This window comes from Lissotriton vulgaris, chromosome 4_1 (genome assembly GCF_964263255.1).
Source record: "Lissotriton vulgaris chromosome 4_1, aLisVul1.2, whole genome shotgun sequence".
In the NCBI taxonomy this organism is placed as follows: domain Eukaryota; kingdom Metazoa; phylum Chordata; class Amphibia; order Caudata; family Salamandridae; genus Lissotriton; species Lissotriton vulgaris.
In genome coordinates, this window is record NC_141691.1 from 508,304,594 (window position 1) to 508,321,643 (window position 17,050).

General features: G+C 44.4%; 1 protein-coding gene across 1 annotated transcript in view; it reads left to right on the forward strand.

Moving 5' to 3' along the window:
- Window positions 1-13,417: 13,417 nt before the first annotated feature.
- The window catches only part of LOC147718909 (gamma-aminobutyric acid receptor subunit gamma-4-like), a 2,086,028-nt gene continuing 2,082,395 nt past the window's right edge, over window positions 13,418-17,050 (forward strand). Inside the window, exon 1 of the mRNA XM_086966801.1 lies at window positions 13,418-14,120. Coding sequence (XP_086822927.1) covers window positions 14,056-14,120 — 65 coding nt within the window. The 5' untranslated portion in view covers window positions 13,418-14,055. The remainder of the gene's footprint in view (window positions 14,121-17,050) is intronic.

The following is a 17,050-nucleotide window of genomic DNA, read 5'->3' on the forward strand; positions in this document are numbered from 1 at the left end:
TAACGAAAATAGTGTACACCAATAACTGTATGTGATGCACAAATGCAAGTCCTGTCCTCACTGCTGACCACCAATGATAGAAATTGGGTTTCTGGTTGGCAGAGGTATGAATCCTGTCCAAGCAGGAACCACAATCCTAGTCAGGGGAAAGTGTAGTACACAATAATGGCCTCCTTATGATGCTAGGTTTTTGGACCGCTGACAGCCATTGCGGTGGTCGGGCGATGGCCCGACGAGCATGCAGTGGTCCGACCACTGAATTTCGTTAGAAGCACCGGGCTGGCAATTGGAAATTGGCATGACAAAGCTACAGGAAAGTGCTGCAGCAGATGCTACCGCCATACAACACCTTCAGATGTCAGTGCACGGTGCACCATGCACCATGTTGTGCAATATAGGGGGCACTACATGTGCCCCCTGCACATTTTACTCTATGCTCCGATGCCCTGGGGCCCTGTTTGGGGTCCCCTTGATCTCTACTGGGGCAATGACAAAAATGCAACATTCACAAGTCAAGTTATGAATTTTGCAAGACTAATAAAAATGCAGTGCTTAGAAGTCAGTAGCTCCAACTGGGGCTATTTGGTGCACTTGACCGGGCAAATTCATGAGTTCAGTCCGACCATGATGAAGGGTGGGCTGGGTATGGGAGTCATGCAGACCCAGTGACAGTACCTTGGAGGCATGGGCATCCGCATGCCCCCCCTGGGGACACCCATGAAAACCGTGACTTCAAGACGGGGTTCTCACTCTCTTTCCTCTCCCTTCTTTTATTTGCTTCCCTGTGAAATGGATCCAAAAAAGAAAGACGATTTTGCTGGAAATGTCATATTTTTCTGACATTTTAATTCCAAAGTGCAGCATTGGGAATAAAAGGCTAAAAATATTTAAATAACTAAATAAAGTAGGACAGAGTGGTAGCAAACTGGCCAAACTGATTTTATTCACACTGAAACACATTAGCGCCAATTTTACAGAGTTTGCCAGTGAAGCACTATTTTTGTTTTCTTGACTTTGTTTTTCCTGGACTTGGAACTAGTGCACCAATCCTGGAGGTACTGAAATGTGTGGATTGGAAAACAAAATGTGTGCTGCGGCTCTGCGTCCAGGGATGTGGTCTTTTTACCATACTACTTACGTTTTGTAAGGATATAAGCAATGGTCATTGAAATGGGTACATTCAGGGCCCTGTAGTCATGTCCTTAACTTTTCAGGAAAAAGCACTCACTGATTTCTGAATAGTGAGTGCAAAGGCATTAACGTAACCATGTTGTTCCTGCTTACATTTCCTATGGTTTGCTAAATTTTGCATTCTCTATAAGTGTTTGCTTTTTCCAGGATGTTGTTACTTTTTTTTCTGTAGGCCGCATATTGCTCTTGTCTAGTGCATAATTTAAATTGAGCCGCATACAGGTGTATATAGCGGGCAACAATTGGTTTGTAGTTGAAGACAGAGGGAGTTTTTCTCAGTGGGGCAGTACTGTGTTCAGTGGGAGAGAGGATGTGGCACTATGGTCAGAGCTGCTGAATTTGGAACTAGGAACCAGGTTTAACCTTAATAACCAGTCCACCAGACCACTCTCCTGCAAGAGCACAATCACATGCTAGACCTTAGAAGGCTTCGCAACACCTTAGAAGTCCTGGTGTCTTCGCACCAGCAGGTGGACCCTAGCAGGACAAATGTAGGTTAACCTTCAAGGCTTGTCCACCACTATCCATACTGAAGTTCACCTCCAGTCTTGCGGGCAGGCCTATGAAGCAGCACACCCTAGAGCAACAGTGACCCTGGCACTGAGGTCACAGGACCCTTGAGAAGGGCCAGCTCTAGGGCGGTGCAACCAGTGTGACCGCACCGGGGGCTGACTTTAGGTGGAGGCATCATGTTTGCAAGTATATTATGGTTTTAAAAACGCTTGCTGCCTCCTTCCTGGCCTCCAGCAATTTTAGGCAGCAATAAAAATTGAATTATGACTCTGGTGATTAATGTTCTTCCTAGAGAGAGATCAGAATTTTGTCTAGTGGAAGTTTTGACTCATGGAAAGGTAGCTCAGAGGGTTAATGTACCGGCTGCAAAAAACATGCGCCATGCAGATCACAAAGTGCTCATATTGTAAATAGGTCAGTGGGTTACTGCTTTTGTCAGAGAGATCCTTTTGTTCCTTGCAGTTTATAAGTTAAAATCCTAACTTAGAACAGTGAGCTATTAACTGTCATCTAAGAGCTGCATACAAACTGCAGGGTAGAAATTAAAGCGTTATGTCCCCCCCCCCCAGTCTTTGATTATATTAATGTCCCAAAAAGTGTTCTTTTGGACAGTAATCAATTCTGATTATTAACGAGAAACCCCAACCATGGTATTACATTTTACATTCCGGGTATTGTGTTTCTCCAGACCAATCACTATAAAACTATACGGGCTACTAGTATGGCTGTCATGTGACTCCTACACCTTGTAGTCCTTAGACTTATGTAACATTTTCTATACAGTGATTTACACACATATTGATTGTCTCTGTGTAATGTGTGTGATGTAAAGTGCTCTGACACCCTACAATGGTATGAGTGGCGCTGTAAATCAAATTACATGTATCTGAGAGAGAGTGGTCATGGAAACGTGGGGGGCACAGTTAAAGGGTGGTAGTGAGGGAATCCATGGCAGAGTTGGTCATTGGGGGGCACTAACAAACATTAATGCACAGGACACCACCAGTGCTATGGTGGCCCTGCCCTTGAGGCCAGACTGCCTCAACCATAGGTACCTCCATTGGCCTTGTTTCCGCAGTAGCAGCTGCAACTCACCAGGAATTGGCAAAACAGGATTTGCACGCACACCAAACTAAGGGGCTCATTAGGATCGCCGACGGACTTGAGTCCGTCCGCGACCCCAGAGTAGGAGGGAACGTCTGCATGGGCAGCGGCGTTCCCTCCAAGCAGATTAGGATGTGAGCGCCAGGGTGGCAGTCACATCCTATATCTTTAACATTGCGGCGGGTGCAGCTTCAAGCTGCACCCGCTGCAATGTTAAAAATGCATACATTGCATTTGAATGCAGAAAGCGGCAGGCACCGCGCGGTGCCTACCAATTTCTGCATACAAATGCAGGTGGGTACCATGGGTACCCTATATTTCAACAAAGGGAGAGGTAGGGAGAGTCAAGGACACTCTCTCAGTCCCCGGTTAAATGTACTTCAACAAAAAAAGAGAGGTCTGGTCAGTCACAGGACTGCCACAAATTTGGAGCAAATTATGAAAGGATAACACACTCACTCAATTTGAGTAAGAAGGCCCTCACACACCGACCTGGTCAGTGTCATGCTTCATCATCGGGCCCCACCAAAGAGGCCGAGTGCCTCTTTGGTGTGCTGCGACGCCAGAAAGACTGCGGAGCTGGTCGTGTGAGGAGGGCGTGATGTGAGTAAAATATAATTAAAAGTGCCTAAGAGGGTATCAAAAAAAGTTTTTTAATGAGTGATCCCTAAGACACAGGTAAGTGGTATATGTGTCTGAATTTACGTGCCAAGGTTGTTAGGATTTGGTTAAATTCAGCTAAATACCACAGAGTTAATTAATCAGTCAACATGTTTCTGCCATGCTAGTGGTATAAATTCACCAAGGCATTCTTCAGGACTATACCCCGGCGGTATGGACACTCTAATAGTCCACCCTAACCTGGGGGCGTGAAAGTGAAAAAAGAAAAGGTGAAAAAAGTGCTTAAAATTAGAAGAGCGGGTGGCTCATTCTAAAGAAAAAAAAAACAAAGTCAGGGGTATCTCAGCACCTATGGGGAGAAAATACACAAACAAACACACATAGACATACATATAATTAATATACGCTATTGCGATTTATCATAGTGCTCCATAGATGGTGGCAAACATTAGTGTGCCCATAGTAAACGCTATTTTTAGCACCATCCAAGTAGCCCTTTGGGGATGTCCCCATAGGTGCTGAGATACCCCTGACTTTGGTTTTTTTTTCTTTAGAATGAGCCACCCGCTCTTCTAATTTTAAGCACTTTGCCTTGGTGAATTTTTTTTGTTGAAGTACCATGGGTACCCCCCATGTGCACCTCCCACTCCCCCTTCACCCAGGGGGCCCGCAACGGGCCCCCGAAGTCAAATTCCGTATGCTTTTCCACGGCGGAAAAGCCGCCATGGAAAAGCATCTCTTTTACTCTATCCTAATATGGCTGGCGGTGTCTGATAGACACCGCCAGCCATGTTACAGCTTTTCCGCTGCGGTTGTGTGTCAACCGCGTCGGAAAAGCGGTGGACTGAAACCAGGACCCACCAGCCATCCTAATGTGGCAGTGGGTCTTTGGTGGGTCCGCAGAGGATTTTCGGCATCCTCCGGGCCGGCGGTGGCTTCCGCTGGCCCGGAGGATGCGGAAAATCCTCCATTCTAATCAGCCCCTAAGTTCGCAAATTTACAGTCACCCAGCTTCATTCACAAGCACTTTTAACATGTGCTGCCTGCTGTGGGGCCACTGGAATTAATTATGCAGCAAAGGATGACAACATTATGCCGTAGTGTTGACTAAATTATGCATTAAAAGAAAGGCTGCAGCGTAATGCAGTATTTTTTTAGATAATTAATTATTTTGACGTGTGTACACATGCTAACAGTCTCTGGAAAGATTTTGCCTTATTAGTACCAGTGTAACATACAAACACAGCAGTGAGAAAGGTGATCAGTCAACCTTTACAATAGGCCATCCACTCTGCAGCAACACAAGTCACATTTTGTATTAACTTTTGATTTGTTTGAGCTACAAACAATTTATTAGTTTAAATGGTCAGATCATGCAGCAGATCTTGCTATATGAGGCAAATATGGCAGAGACATAATTTTAGAGAAAACATTTGCAAACTAGGATATTTTGCCATTCATGTTTGAACTGCTGTTGTGGAAAAAGGGAGAAGTGCTGATGACAGAAACTCTATGGCTCGGAGACAAATGGCTTGTGTTTCCACATTTTATTGTTTTTGGTAAATTCTGTGATTAGAAGCATATCCCACTTTGTGAATATATTTTAATGTCAATAACTCATTATAACCTTAAATATTCATGTGTATCCATTGGTTGATTAAACTGGGCAGTGAAATCCCAAATAAATACAAAAAAGAATTGGGATGTCTGCGCATTCTAGCCACACCTCTGACTCCACCCACAGATCCAATCCTTGGGTTATTCCCACCCTTTGATTCTCCGCCCACTGTTCCCCTACTTTTTTCCCCCACTTCAACCACTGTGTAAGACTCAGCATCCCTGAACCTGTGATGTGCCGCCGCTGCAGGCGCCCCATGTGCCACACATTTACGGTGCCGGGCTTCCGCAAAAGGGAGCTGGCCATTATTGTATCCCTAAACGTGGGCACGTTGTCAGTTTGACATTGACTACACGTAGAGGGACTCTAAGTTTCTTTTAAAAAATATAGCTAACATTTGGACCTATCCATTTTATTTTGTATAAATTAATTGAATGTGTGCAAAATTTAGCACTGCCCGGGGAATTCTAGTAAAGGGAGCACCCATTGGCGAATCACTAGTGTGTGTGATTGATGCATTATTTATTACTAACTTTGATGTTGTGCTTTAACTTTGGATAAAAGTTTCATGAATTCTAGCACCAAGAAGCCAATATTGGTAAATATGTGTGCCACAAATACTCCCTAACATACACTGTGCATACAGTATATTTAATCTGGTGCTTTAATCATAGGCTGTTTTAAAGTATTCTGATAAAAATCGAATCATGCTGAAGACAGCCTTGATTGTTGTTGGATCGAGGACCCGGAAGTTTGCACACCTAGCAGACAGAGATGAAGCACCTTGTCAGAAATGTTAGCGTTTTCCCTACAGGTGGTGGTTGTTGGCTGTGGCAGGGTCAGTCACATGTCCTGGATTCCTGGCATTTAATTGAGTCTATCCCAGTTCTGCGCCCCAGTGTTTCTTGTGCCCCACCTGGCACACATCATGTCGGAGGATGGTGATGACGTTAACATTCCCCCCCACCCCCCTGGAAAAATGTCTGCGGACGCCCAGCTTGGAGGTTTTGATACTCAGGGACAATGTGTTGAAATCCGGATGTGATGCATTGCTATCGTAGGCAATGCATCAGTTTTTAATTCTGGCAAAGTCGTTGATGCATCAATGTCAAGAGCACTGAGTATCAGTTCTGAGGCATCGAAGTCGAACCACTATGCCAAAGGCGATGCACAGAGTTTGAAGTTTCTGGTCTTCCCCATAAGGGGTATTCTTAGCAAAAATTAATGAGAAAGACACAACAGTCATGCACTGAAGAATGGAAAAATATGTGTAGACCAGCAGTTTTTTAAAGTGCCAGAATTATTTCAGATAGGCACCCAAAACTGACGATGTTGTCGAAAATATATATGTATATAATGGAGGAAGCAAAGTGAAATGGTTTTATATTCCTTCCATAAAGTTTGTAGAAGAGGTGCTATTGCATGATAAGAGAAGCCAAAAAATCATCATTAAATATGGCAACAGAAGGGCAGGCGTGAGCATCCCTTCAGCATGCTTGCCAAATTTCACTAGATAAAGTTATGTAAGTCATTTGGAAGGACCAGCCAACCTCTAGTTACAGTCCCTCATTAAGCGTATTAAAAATGCGATTTTGTGAAGGGAGAGAGCTAATCAAATATACACAAGAGGGTCCCTGTAAAGCGAAAATTTAAGATAAAACCAGGGAAGAACAACAAAATATACCACACTACACCCCTTATTAAATATTCACATCCTACATTCCTTAATAGACAACGTCCCACAGCGGAAGATACCAATTCTCTTTAGAGTATTTATGTTTCTTATCAAAATAGTAAACATATAGTTTCTCCATTCTTTAAAAAATGAATTATATAAATATACTATACATCACATATACTGAATTCAGCCTATAAAATATTTTTTTTTATTCTCTCAGACAGAGGAGACCCAACAGAACAAGGAGCAAACCACTTAATTATGATACATGTCTCCACATAGGACATTTAACAGAAAAAAGTGAGAGAAAAAAACACTAAAACATCGCAATATAACAAGGACTAACATAATAACAATAAACTACAAAGTCAGACACTAGAGACATACCCTATGCACACACACAATGAGTATGAGAAGGTCACAATGTGGCCACGAACAAATTACAATTAGGTGCAGAGAAACAACAGTGATGCACACAATGAAAAGCAGTTGATGTGATTAAATGAATATATTCAGGCAAAAAAAGGTCTTGGTGTCTTGGTTTAATTTATCACAGCTTGAGAACAACCAGCCGACACGTGTTTCATCGCATCACGCGAATCTTCAGGGCTGGAAACAATACAAAGAAAAGGGCTATTCTTGCGAAAATACACCAATGAAAATGGCAAATGAAAGCCTTATATCCACTAATGGCCGACTATCGAGACAAGCATCAAGGGAGATAACTTCGTGCATAGGTCTGAACCCTTGAGAAGGTGTGAGGAAGACATCCTTTATTGTGCTTAGGTGCCATAGTTATATCGTTCGCTGTATACTGGTATTGTGTACATTCCATGCGATTGATGGAGCACTCATGCACATTGACACCCAAAATAAAAAATAATAAATCGTGTTCGGACTGTGTCTAGTAATCCGTGATTCTGTGCCGAGATTATTTCCAGTGCGGTGTTGAGTTAAGTTCGACGCTAATGTGAAAGATCATGCGTACATTGAGTGCCCCGTGATTGAATGTGAGATATTCCAACACATACCTCTGAATGGTTGTGCTTGGACCGAGAGGTCTAAATTGAAAATTAATAGAAAAAGACAGGAGAAGGAAAAGAGGCATGGGAAAAAAAAGAAAAGAAAAAAGGCGGGGAAAAAGAAAAACAAGGAAAGAGTCAAAGCTGGGTATGTAGCTATTTGCAGACTCAGGGTCTGATCTCATCTATTGTATCAAGGTTATTGTTAGCCTTAAGGGCGAACTAGAAATAGTAGTTGTATAGCAGACTAAATATGTGGAAAAGGATAGGGTAGGCTCACCGCTCTTCCGGTGATAATTCCGACCCGGAGGGGCCCAAGACCAGTACTAAATTCAAAGGACAAGTTGGATTGATTGGCTGTAACAAAATTAAAAGAAAATAAGTTCAGGCGTAAAGAGAAGTAGACTGGTGAAGCTTATTATAGCTGTTAGTATAATGGCGAAAATAACTTAAAGTCACCAGAATTATTAGTATCTGAGCCCCACTATTCTATTGATATTTTCTGATATGGGTACTAGTATGCCAGAAAGAACTTACAACATCTAGCTCCTGGTCTAATATACATTGTAATGAAGTATGTAAAGAATAAGCAGTGAGATAGAGTAATACTCCATTTTACACACTTCGCAATTTGAATCATCCTCAGTAATGTGGGAATTCTGTCCACACATGAGGGAAAATGAATACGTTAAAAATTATTGTCAAATTACCTTATAAGCGTAATGCGCTTTTATAGGTCACCCGGGAGATGGTATAACGGTCAAAAAGTATCGATTTGTTCCGTATCTGAAACATGATGTACATGGTAGATATTAGGGTAAGATAATCTCACGTAGCATAAAGCATGCATAAAATCACGTAGAAGATGGTACCTCGGGTCGCTTACCAAAGATTTTTTAACGAGGGCTGATAGAGGTGGCTCTATGGTCTCGTGCATTGGCCGTCTGAAATGCAAACAGTAAGAGCAAACCGTTATGCTCTGTAGAGACAAAGATTCGGTAGTCTAGTCCCTCGAAAAAGCAACTCGTTACGCTTACCTGCAGACGTCTTATTCTCTTCGTGTCTCCCGGGTCTCTGTGTACGAAATGCGGACACGTGACCCGGAAGTAGCTGGTGCATTTAAAGCGTCTGGCCCTAAGGTTGCGTAATCAGCTTCTCGGAAGAAGAAAGATTTAAAGAGACAGGCAGCTAAGATCTGAAGCCGGCCCTAAGGTAGCGTAATCGGCTTCTCGGAAGAGGAAAGATTTAAAGATATAGGCGGCTAAGATCTGAAGCCAGGCAGTAAATTGTTAGGACATTGGCAAATGACCAAAAGAAGTATGCAAACAATTGAAAAGAAATAAATGTTCCTAGAAGAGTAGAGACTGTATATAGAAGTGGGGTGAAAACGTGTCAATCATGCTGAGGTACCGTGTTGCATAATGTAAAGACATTGTCCGTGCGCAGTATGTACTGGGTGATTTGAGGAAATTTCTGGCAAAAACCGCTCACGCATCTTTACATGCTCGATGCCATCGTGATATCACCAGTATGTGGTTCGAGTAGATGTTGCAAATGCCTCGCATGCAAGACTATTACATATATGGGTTGTGGGAGAAGTGTAAACGATATCTTCCCAACCTCTCTTACAATTCTAAATATATATCTCAGTTCCATGTCGTTGAAAACATTACAGCAAATGGTATATATACTGTTACTCAAATTAACATTGCAATAAATCAACGTATATCTGTGAGTGAGTTTACATTAGGTGGGATTTAGCAGCAAACCTAATATTCTGTGGATACCTCCATAACAAACATTATATTCATTAGAGATAAGTCACTATACAGAATTCATCCTGAAGTTACATCCTGGTGTGCAAGACTAAGATATGCAATTCTGATATTTATAGGTATAATCCAAAATTCAGTCACCTAAGAAAAATTGAAGCTCAGAGTCGAAGTTGAGACCTAGGCCAACTGCGTACATTCTCATAATCCACATGGCCTCTGTACGTCTCAATTTGAGTTCTCTATTGCCTCCTCTGACTCCCAAATTGACCACATCTGTACCAAAGAAGGAGACAGCTTTCTCATTTTCGGAATGTTGGCATCCTGCCACATGTAAGGCTATAGGATACCTAGGATCTTGTTTAATGATTGCTCTCATATGTTCAGAAATTCTGTCTTTAAGGGCACGTATAGTGCTCCCTACATATTGTTTGCCACATTTACATTCTATGATGTATACTACGTATTTGGTAAGACAGTTAATGTTGGTGTTAATGGAAAAACATTCGCCTTTAGGATTACAGAATTGTTTGGTATTGTGTTTAGCCCATCTACACATGGCACAAAAACCGCATTTATAAAAACCTTTGTTCTGTGTGGAAAGCCAATCTGTTGCATGTAGACCATGTGGTACAGTAGGACTTAATCTATTTCTGAGCGAATTACCTCTCCTGAAGCAGATCTGGGGTCTGTCTGTGACAAATGGCAGTAAGGATTTCTCATTTTTCAGTATTCCCCAATGTTTACTCATGCTTTTTCTCAGAGAATGATGAAAGAAATTAAATTCTGTAATCAACCTGATTGTGTTGTCTGTTGTTAAAGATTGTTTCTTAGGCTGCAGAATCTCTGTTCTTGCCATTTTGTTAATTCTTGTCTCTGCCTGTTTGATGATTTTACTGGCATATCCTCTTTTAGGGAACCTGTTTTTCATGTCATGTACGCAGTCTTTGAATTCAGATTCTTCACTGCAAAGTTTTCTAGCTCTTAAAAATTCCCCATATGGAATAGACTTAATCTGATGTGGTGGGTGTGAACTGTCAGCATGTAATATGGAGTTGCATGAGGTAGATTTCCTGAATAGTCTACTGTGCAAGATGTCATTAACCACATATAACTCAATGTCTAAGAATTCAATTCTGGTTTGACTGTATGTCATAGTGAATTTGATTTCCCACGTGTTATTATTCAGATATGTGAAAAATTCTGTAAGAAGTTCTTCAGAGCGCCCATTCTCTGACCTCTAAAAACCATTTTTCCTTACAAAGTCAGACACAACTTACAAATCAAACAACAGAATTGCGCCTAATGAGCTCATCGTCATATCAAATATGAGGGCTAAATAAAACAAAATGGGGGTGTCACGTTTCTATCTGTGCGCCCACTGAATTACATGTGAAATAATCCTGAAATTTGCAGGGAAACTTCCTTGCAATGCACCTTGAAAATCTGTCTCTGTTCTTCCAATGATATTTATGAAGTCGTCATGAAAATATGTCTGTGTGTGAGCGTCGGCCCATTTTCCCTCTGCGGCTGTACCAGAGCTCATGAAGAGGCCATCCCAGTCCGGCTCCAAGCCATGCCCACTCATGACAACCATCATCACCCCTACCATTGTCAACACCACCATTAAAACCAACTCAATGACCACAGCTAGCACTTCAATGCCTTCATGACCATTATCATTACGATTACCACCACCACCATTAACACCTCCACCACATCCACAAACATTACCACTGACAACATTCCTACCAATACCACCACCAAAACCTCAACTTTTTCCACCATCACCATTCGGGGCACCACCATTTTAGCATTATCACCACAAACATTACCACCACAATTACTCACCATCACTGAAGACCCACCAATGATCCTATTTATTGTATGCTGCTGCCTAAAACATACATTTTAACAAGCATTGTCGAAGCCTGCAAGTCTGGACTTTTTTACTGTTGTAGGTAGTCAACACGCATCTTTTCCACAGATGCTCAAAAGACAATTTCCATTACACAAAATACTGTCAGATACACAATGTTGTTATGCAGACTAAAGAGTTGTGGTGGTGGTCCTGGTGGTACTAGAGGTGGTGTTGGCAGTTGTAGTCGAGGTGATAGGAGGTGTTGAAGTTGATACTGCTGACTGCATTTAAAAAAAATTATAGGCAGTCAAAATCAAACGCGGTAGAAAGACACAGACACTCAAATACGATAGGAGTCGCATAGGGTCATTTAATTTAATTTTAATTTAATTGCGGGTTTATATAGCGCTAGGATCGACTCCCAGAGGAGTATCTCCACGCTTCGACCGCTGGGGAACCCGTCCTGGCTCACCCTGAGAGATGGTCCCTAATGGGTATCTCTAAGGTGCGACCAAGCATCCCCGGCAGTCTGGGGGGGCCGTTGTGAAGATGAGGCAAGCTAATGCCCAGAGTTGCCAAGTGTGGTGCCTGACTGGAGTAGGCACCGAGGCGAGAAGTATCAAGCCCGCTGACCCTGGTCCAAGACCCTGCCGCGTCGGGAATCGAACCCTGGTCCCGGGCCGTCCTCTGCTTATGGGTCTGCCGCCTCTAACCAGTGAGCCACACCACTCCACTGTCTTTTAGCCAGTCTTAAAACTGAGGGGCTCCACAACCCCTTCATACCCTGGTGCCCTTGCGTTTACCTAGCAATATTGCTGTCGCAGTTAGTTTAAGAAAGCCCTTCGGGACATTTTAACATAACCAAGGGCAGTTCCATACCATATGTATAAAATGCGTGCGCTGAGCACCACATGGTCAACATCTGGTGACATTGGTGAGGTCGAATTTTTCCCTAGCCATCGGGGTCAGGTATATATCCTCTGCATGAATTTATAATGAATTGTTCTGTATCTATCACTAGGGTAAACTTCTCTGGTTTGCTGGCAGCAGTCCGTCCACATCGCGTCAATAATGACCATGCCCAGGTCCGCAGATGACTGCGCCTGCGCTCGAGGGGTATGCCCATCTATCATCTCCATGGCTGCATTATACGGTCTGATTATTAGTTTGGTTGATACCTCTGATGGGAGAAGTGGTACTGGTGGAAGTACTGGTAAGTGCCATTAGATATAACGTAGGCGTGCCTAAAAGCATCAAGTCTGAGTCTTGTAGTAGCTATTATAAATCCACCAGTATTCCTCTTTTATTTTATTTTTATTTTTAGAAGTTTATAATCACTAGCACAAGGTCCGAGAGAGCATCAGAAGCCCTCACGTGCTTGCATTTCGGGCCATTATTTAGTGAGGGCGGGGGAGGGGTGCTAAATCACCACCTTGGTCGTCACTGAAGAAAACCAATGTCATCTCACAGACACTACCGAAGAGCATCACGTGCCTTTTTGATCTTACCTGTGGCATGCCGATGCTTGAAAACGATCGATAAAAGTGAAATGTCCATATCTAAATTATTCTGCATATGACTTCAATAAAACACACTTTGCCCAAAGGAAGAAGGCAACTACCCTGCAAGTTGTGTTTGAATAATAAAATACCTCAAGTTCTGAAAACACCAGATATTCTGAATGCACTCTGCTGATTTCGATGTTTACACTTTTCTTGTAAACAACTACAGGTGTAGTCACAGAGGCTTCTGTGTGACTCTGATGTGTATTGATTCCGATTTAAGTGAGCGGTGGATTCTCGCTGGCAGGTTGCATCCTTTGTCAGAAAAAATATATTTTCTCTGCCAAAAAGGTAAAAACAGACACCGCCTTCCCGCGAATCCCCGGAATAGCAAGTGAAGGAACATTTTCCGACTGAATGAATGAAGCAGGGGGGATTTAGGACCCAGAGTCTTGGATTTAGCATCCCTCTCTCTTTCTGCATTTGTCTCCCTTTCTACCGTTCTCGCGGTCTTCTTTCCATGCCTCCAGGAGATTAAGACATTTACAACTTTTGATGATCTTTCTAGAAGGATTATAAAGCTAACATTAAACGACAAGAAGCGGGAACAGACATCAATACAAAAGAAGGGGAAACACAGAAGAGATTCGGGAAAGAAGAGGGACCCCAAATAATAAGCCAGTTCTTCGGGTTGTGGGGTGAAACGGCGGAGCGTCTGTTTTTGAGGGCGAGCACGCACCTGCCACCTGCCTGCTCCAGGGTGGTGCGCCCGGGCTGGGCGGAAGGGAGGAAGCGCATGGGTTGCTCGTGATCACACGCGTGGACACTCGACAGCTTCCAGAGCACATGCCACACAAGCAGGGCATGAAATGCCGCTTTAATGAAGTTGCGTAAAAGAAGACAAGCAAACAGACTGGCGGGGTGTTTTCGTCCGTCTTCGGCTGGGTACCACTGAGATGTTTTCTCGACTGTAGGCTTCTCACATGTGCTTGCTGCCCTGACACCTTCCTGGTGTTGAATCACACAATATATGACGAAACACTGACAGCACGCAAAGAAGAAGGGGTCGGTCGCTCGAATCTAACATTTGTTGACATTAACAAAAGAAACATCCTCTAAAGACAAGTATTTGTCGATGTGGAGCGTGGATTTGAGGAAGGCTGCCAGGACCTTATGTTTATAATGTCTGGGAAAGTTCTGCTGTTCTACCTGACGGTGTGCCCGGCCCTCCAGATAAGGTGAGCAAACTTCTCGAAGGGTACTTTGCCAACTGTCAGACTCGGCCGCTTTTGATGTGCCTGCTGCTGTCTGCGTGCCAGTGTGTGCTGCATCAAGTCACCAGTCAGGGGGGCATTTAAACCTCTACACAATATTAGCGCGAGCCGCCTGTTGCATGCTAAGAGCTGTGTGCAAGCAGTGGCACAGAACTATAGAGGGCATCCTATTGTTCTAATTGTCGCGTTGTTTATTGGTTTAACGCATCTGTGCGGTGCGTGTATAACAAACAGAGGACAGTGAGCCCAAGACCGCCCTGCAAGCTAATCAGAACTGAATATGAACTTTGAGAGCAAGTGGGAGCATCAGGGCACAGATAGTAATCGCTCTCCACTACAACGTAGGTTATCGCTGTTAATTAATAAGGAATGCACCGATGGAGCAGAGACTGTTGGAAGGGATGTGACATGCTTTTGGAAACACGTCTTTTAAATGGTATGTTGTTCTGAGCGTTCCCCTGGGCAATTTATATAGATGAATATCGATCTTCTTGAAGCAAATCTAATCTCAGCTGATCGCTTTTAATTTAAAAAAATGTCATTCGGTCGATATGTTTGTTTTGGTTTTCTTGGCTCTAACAGATGGTGGTTCAGTGATGTCAGTCCTCGGGAACGCACACACGGGGGCAATTGCTGAACTTCGCATACAGTGACGAGCTGCCTACAATAATGTCCGTGTCTTTAGGGAGGTGGTTGCTTGGTTTCTCGGGTCTGTGCTGAGCCTCCCCAGCAGCTCAGCTGCTCAGAGGGCTCAGCAGACGTGGTCCTGCCCAGCCCAAGGACAGCCTCGCGGTCAAGATTTCGCCGAGGCATCCCGCATCCGTGATCTGTCGTGAGGAGGCAACCCCCGTCTCCCGAGTCTGTGTAGAGGGGATTTCCGCTCTCGGGACCGTGGTGAAACAAACAACACAACTGTCTTCTCAGGGCAGAGGCAACCTCTACTTTTGCGGCGCATGTAAGGAGGCAGGTCCTCCATTCCTCTGTCTGCAAAGGCAACGGGTCTGTGCAGCCCCCCCCCCTTCTCCCCCCCACCTCCCCCTTCCCTCTATGCCGAGTCTGTGTAGAGGCATCTTCCTCCGCTGTCGGGTGTGTGCAGAGGCTACGTCCTCCATTACTGTTGCAGTACACACGCAGCCTCTTCCGCGGCCGGGAGGAGGTGGGGAAACCCCCGCTGCCATCACGGTGCAGAGGTAGCCCACAACCCCACAACCCCACAACCCGCCGGGTCTGTGTAAAAGCAGCACCCGCTGCCAGGACTCTGCAAAAGCTGCCAGGACTGTGCAAAAGCTGCCTGCCTCAGCTGTTGGGACTGCAGCTGCGAAACATCCACGCTGCAAGCCCCCACTGCTTCTCTTCAGCAAGTTTTTTGTGTGTTAGCTCGCGTGGCTGGTGGCGAACGGCTGTGTGTGTCCATTCGTTTGAAGGGCAGAATAATAGCATGGCTTTTCTTTCCTCTGTGTCTGCTATTCACTGTAAGCATTTATTCGTTTTTCTTTGCTTTTGTAATTGTTCTTACACCCCTTTATCTATATATTTAATTTTCCCTTCAGTCTCACTCCTTCTTTTATTCTCTCACACATCCTCCTCATCAATGCAACTGCGTGTAAATGCTTCCTGGCAATGAGACTCACGTCTGAGGTCCGTCGTTCAGTCTCACGCACCGCATCGCAGTACCAGTGAGAGCGACAGACCCCTGAAGGCTGCTGGGCGCCGGACACCCACTGGAAGGAGTGGTGCCTGCATTCTGATGACGCTCGCCTCCACTCCCTCAAGGTCTCCTTGAGCGCCGAGCCCACACCTGTTACAGGCTGCGCCGGCTGGGATGCCGGCGGACGTTCACCTCAAAAGCGGGAGTCTTTGTGGAATGAACCTGTAGGGGGTCGGGAGCTTTCTTATAGAATCTCCGGGCAAGGGATGGCCGAGGGTGCAGCACAGATGAGCGGCGACGTGTTGAGTGGGCAGTGGTGGGATCTGGACGCTGTTTTGCGCGCTGTCACCAAATTCAGAGAATAGATTTGATATATGGTATTAAATCTGACCTTAATGGATTAACACATTTGTGTGCAGCTCTTTCCCACCAGTGCACGTACATTCGAACATGGTAGGCGAGAACACGCATCTGCACTCCCTCGTGAGATGCTGTTTTAAATGTTTGCATGCTGTTCTTCTGTGCTCTAGATCAAAGCCACTTAAGGGGGAGACGCACACAGAGTATCCAGATTTTCCTACCCGCACTCTCTCTTGAGGTTAATGGCTGCACCATGGAGGGCGTGTTGACAACAGATCTCAGCACTGAAGACGTTTGTGCCGAAGGAGTTCGCAGTGTAGAGCTACGAATTCACAGTGCACCTTCTACGAGCCTCACTTATGCTCCTCTGCGGGCCTCGCCCTCCCACTCTCCGACTCCCACCCAATGCTTAGTGTGTAAAAGTGCCCAAAGATTTGCTTAGAAGCGCACGCTGGTTCTATCGAAGGTTGGGGTGTCAAACACCAAGGCTGCATAGCCTTGATTCCACCTCAAGCCTCCTAATTCATCTCCATATACCCCTGCCTCCTCTCACTACTGCAAGTTATTCTTTTTCTTTTGTTACTGATTTTCCATCTTTCACTTTCTGCTTCTTTTCCCCTTTTGTGTTTTTCTCTTTCTTGCTCTGGATCAAAGTCTCTTGGGCAAAAATAAGTGGCAGTCCACAAACATGAATGTCAGTGGGCCCCTCCTGCAACCACCAGCGGAAAATATGCCCTGCTCCCATCTCAATTCCACTGCAATCATATAATTTGGGACCTGCCAGGTATGGCGGCTCAGTGGACTAATGTCTACTGTAGGGGCCTGTGTTTGACTTCATGGTCACAAGTTCAAATCCCATTAGGTCTACTCCTTTTATCAATCTGTA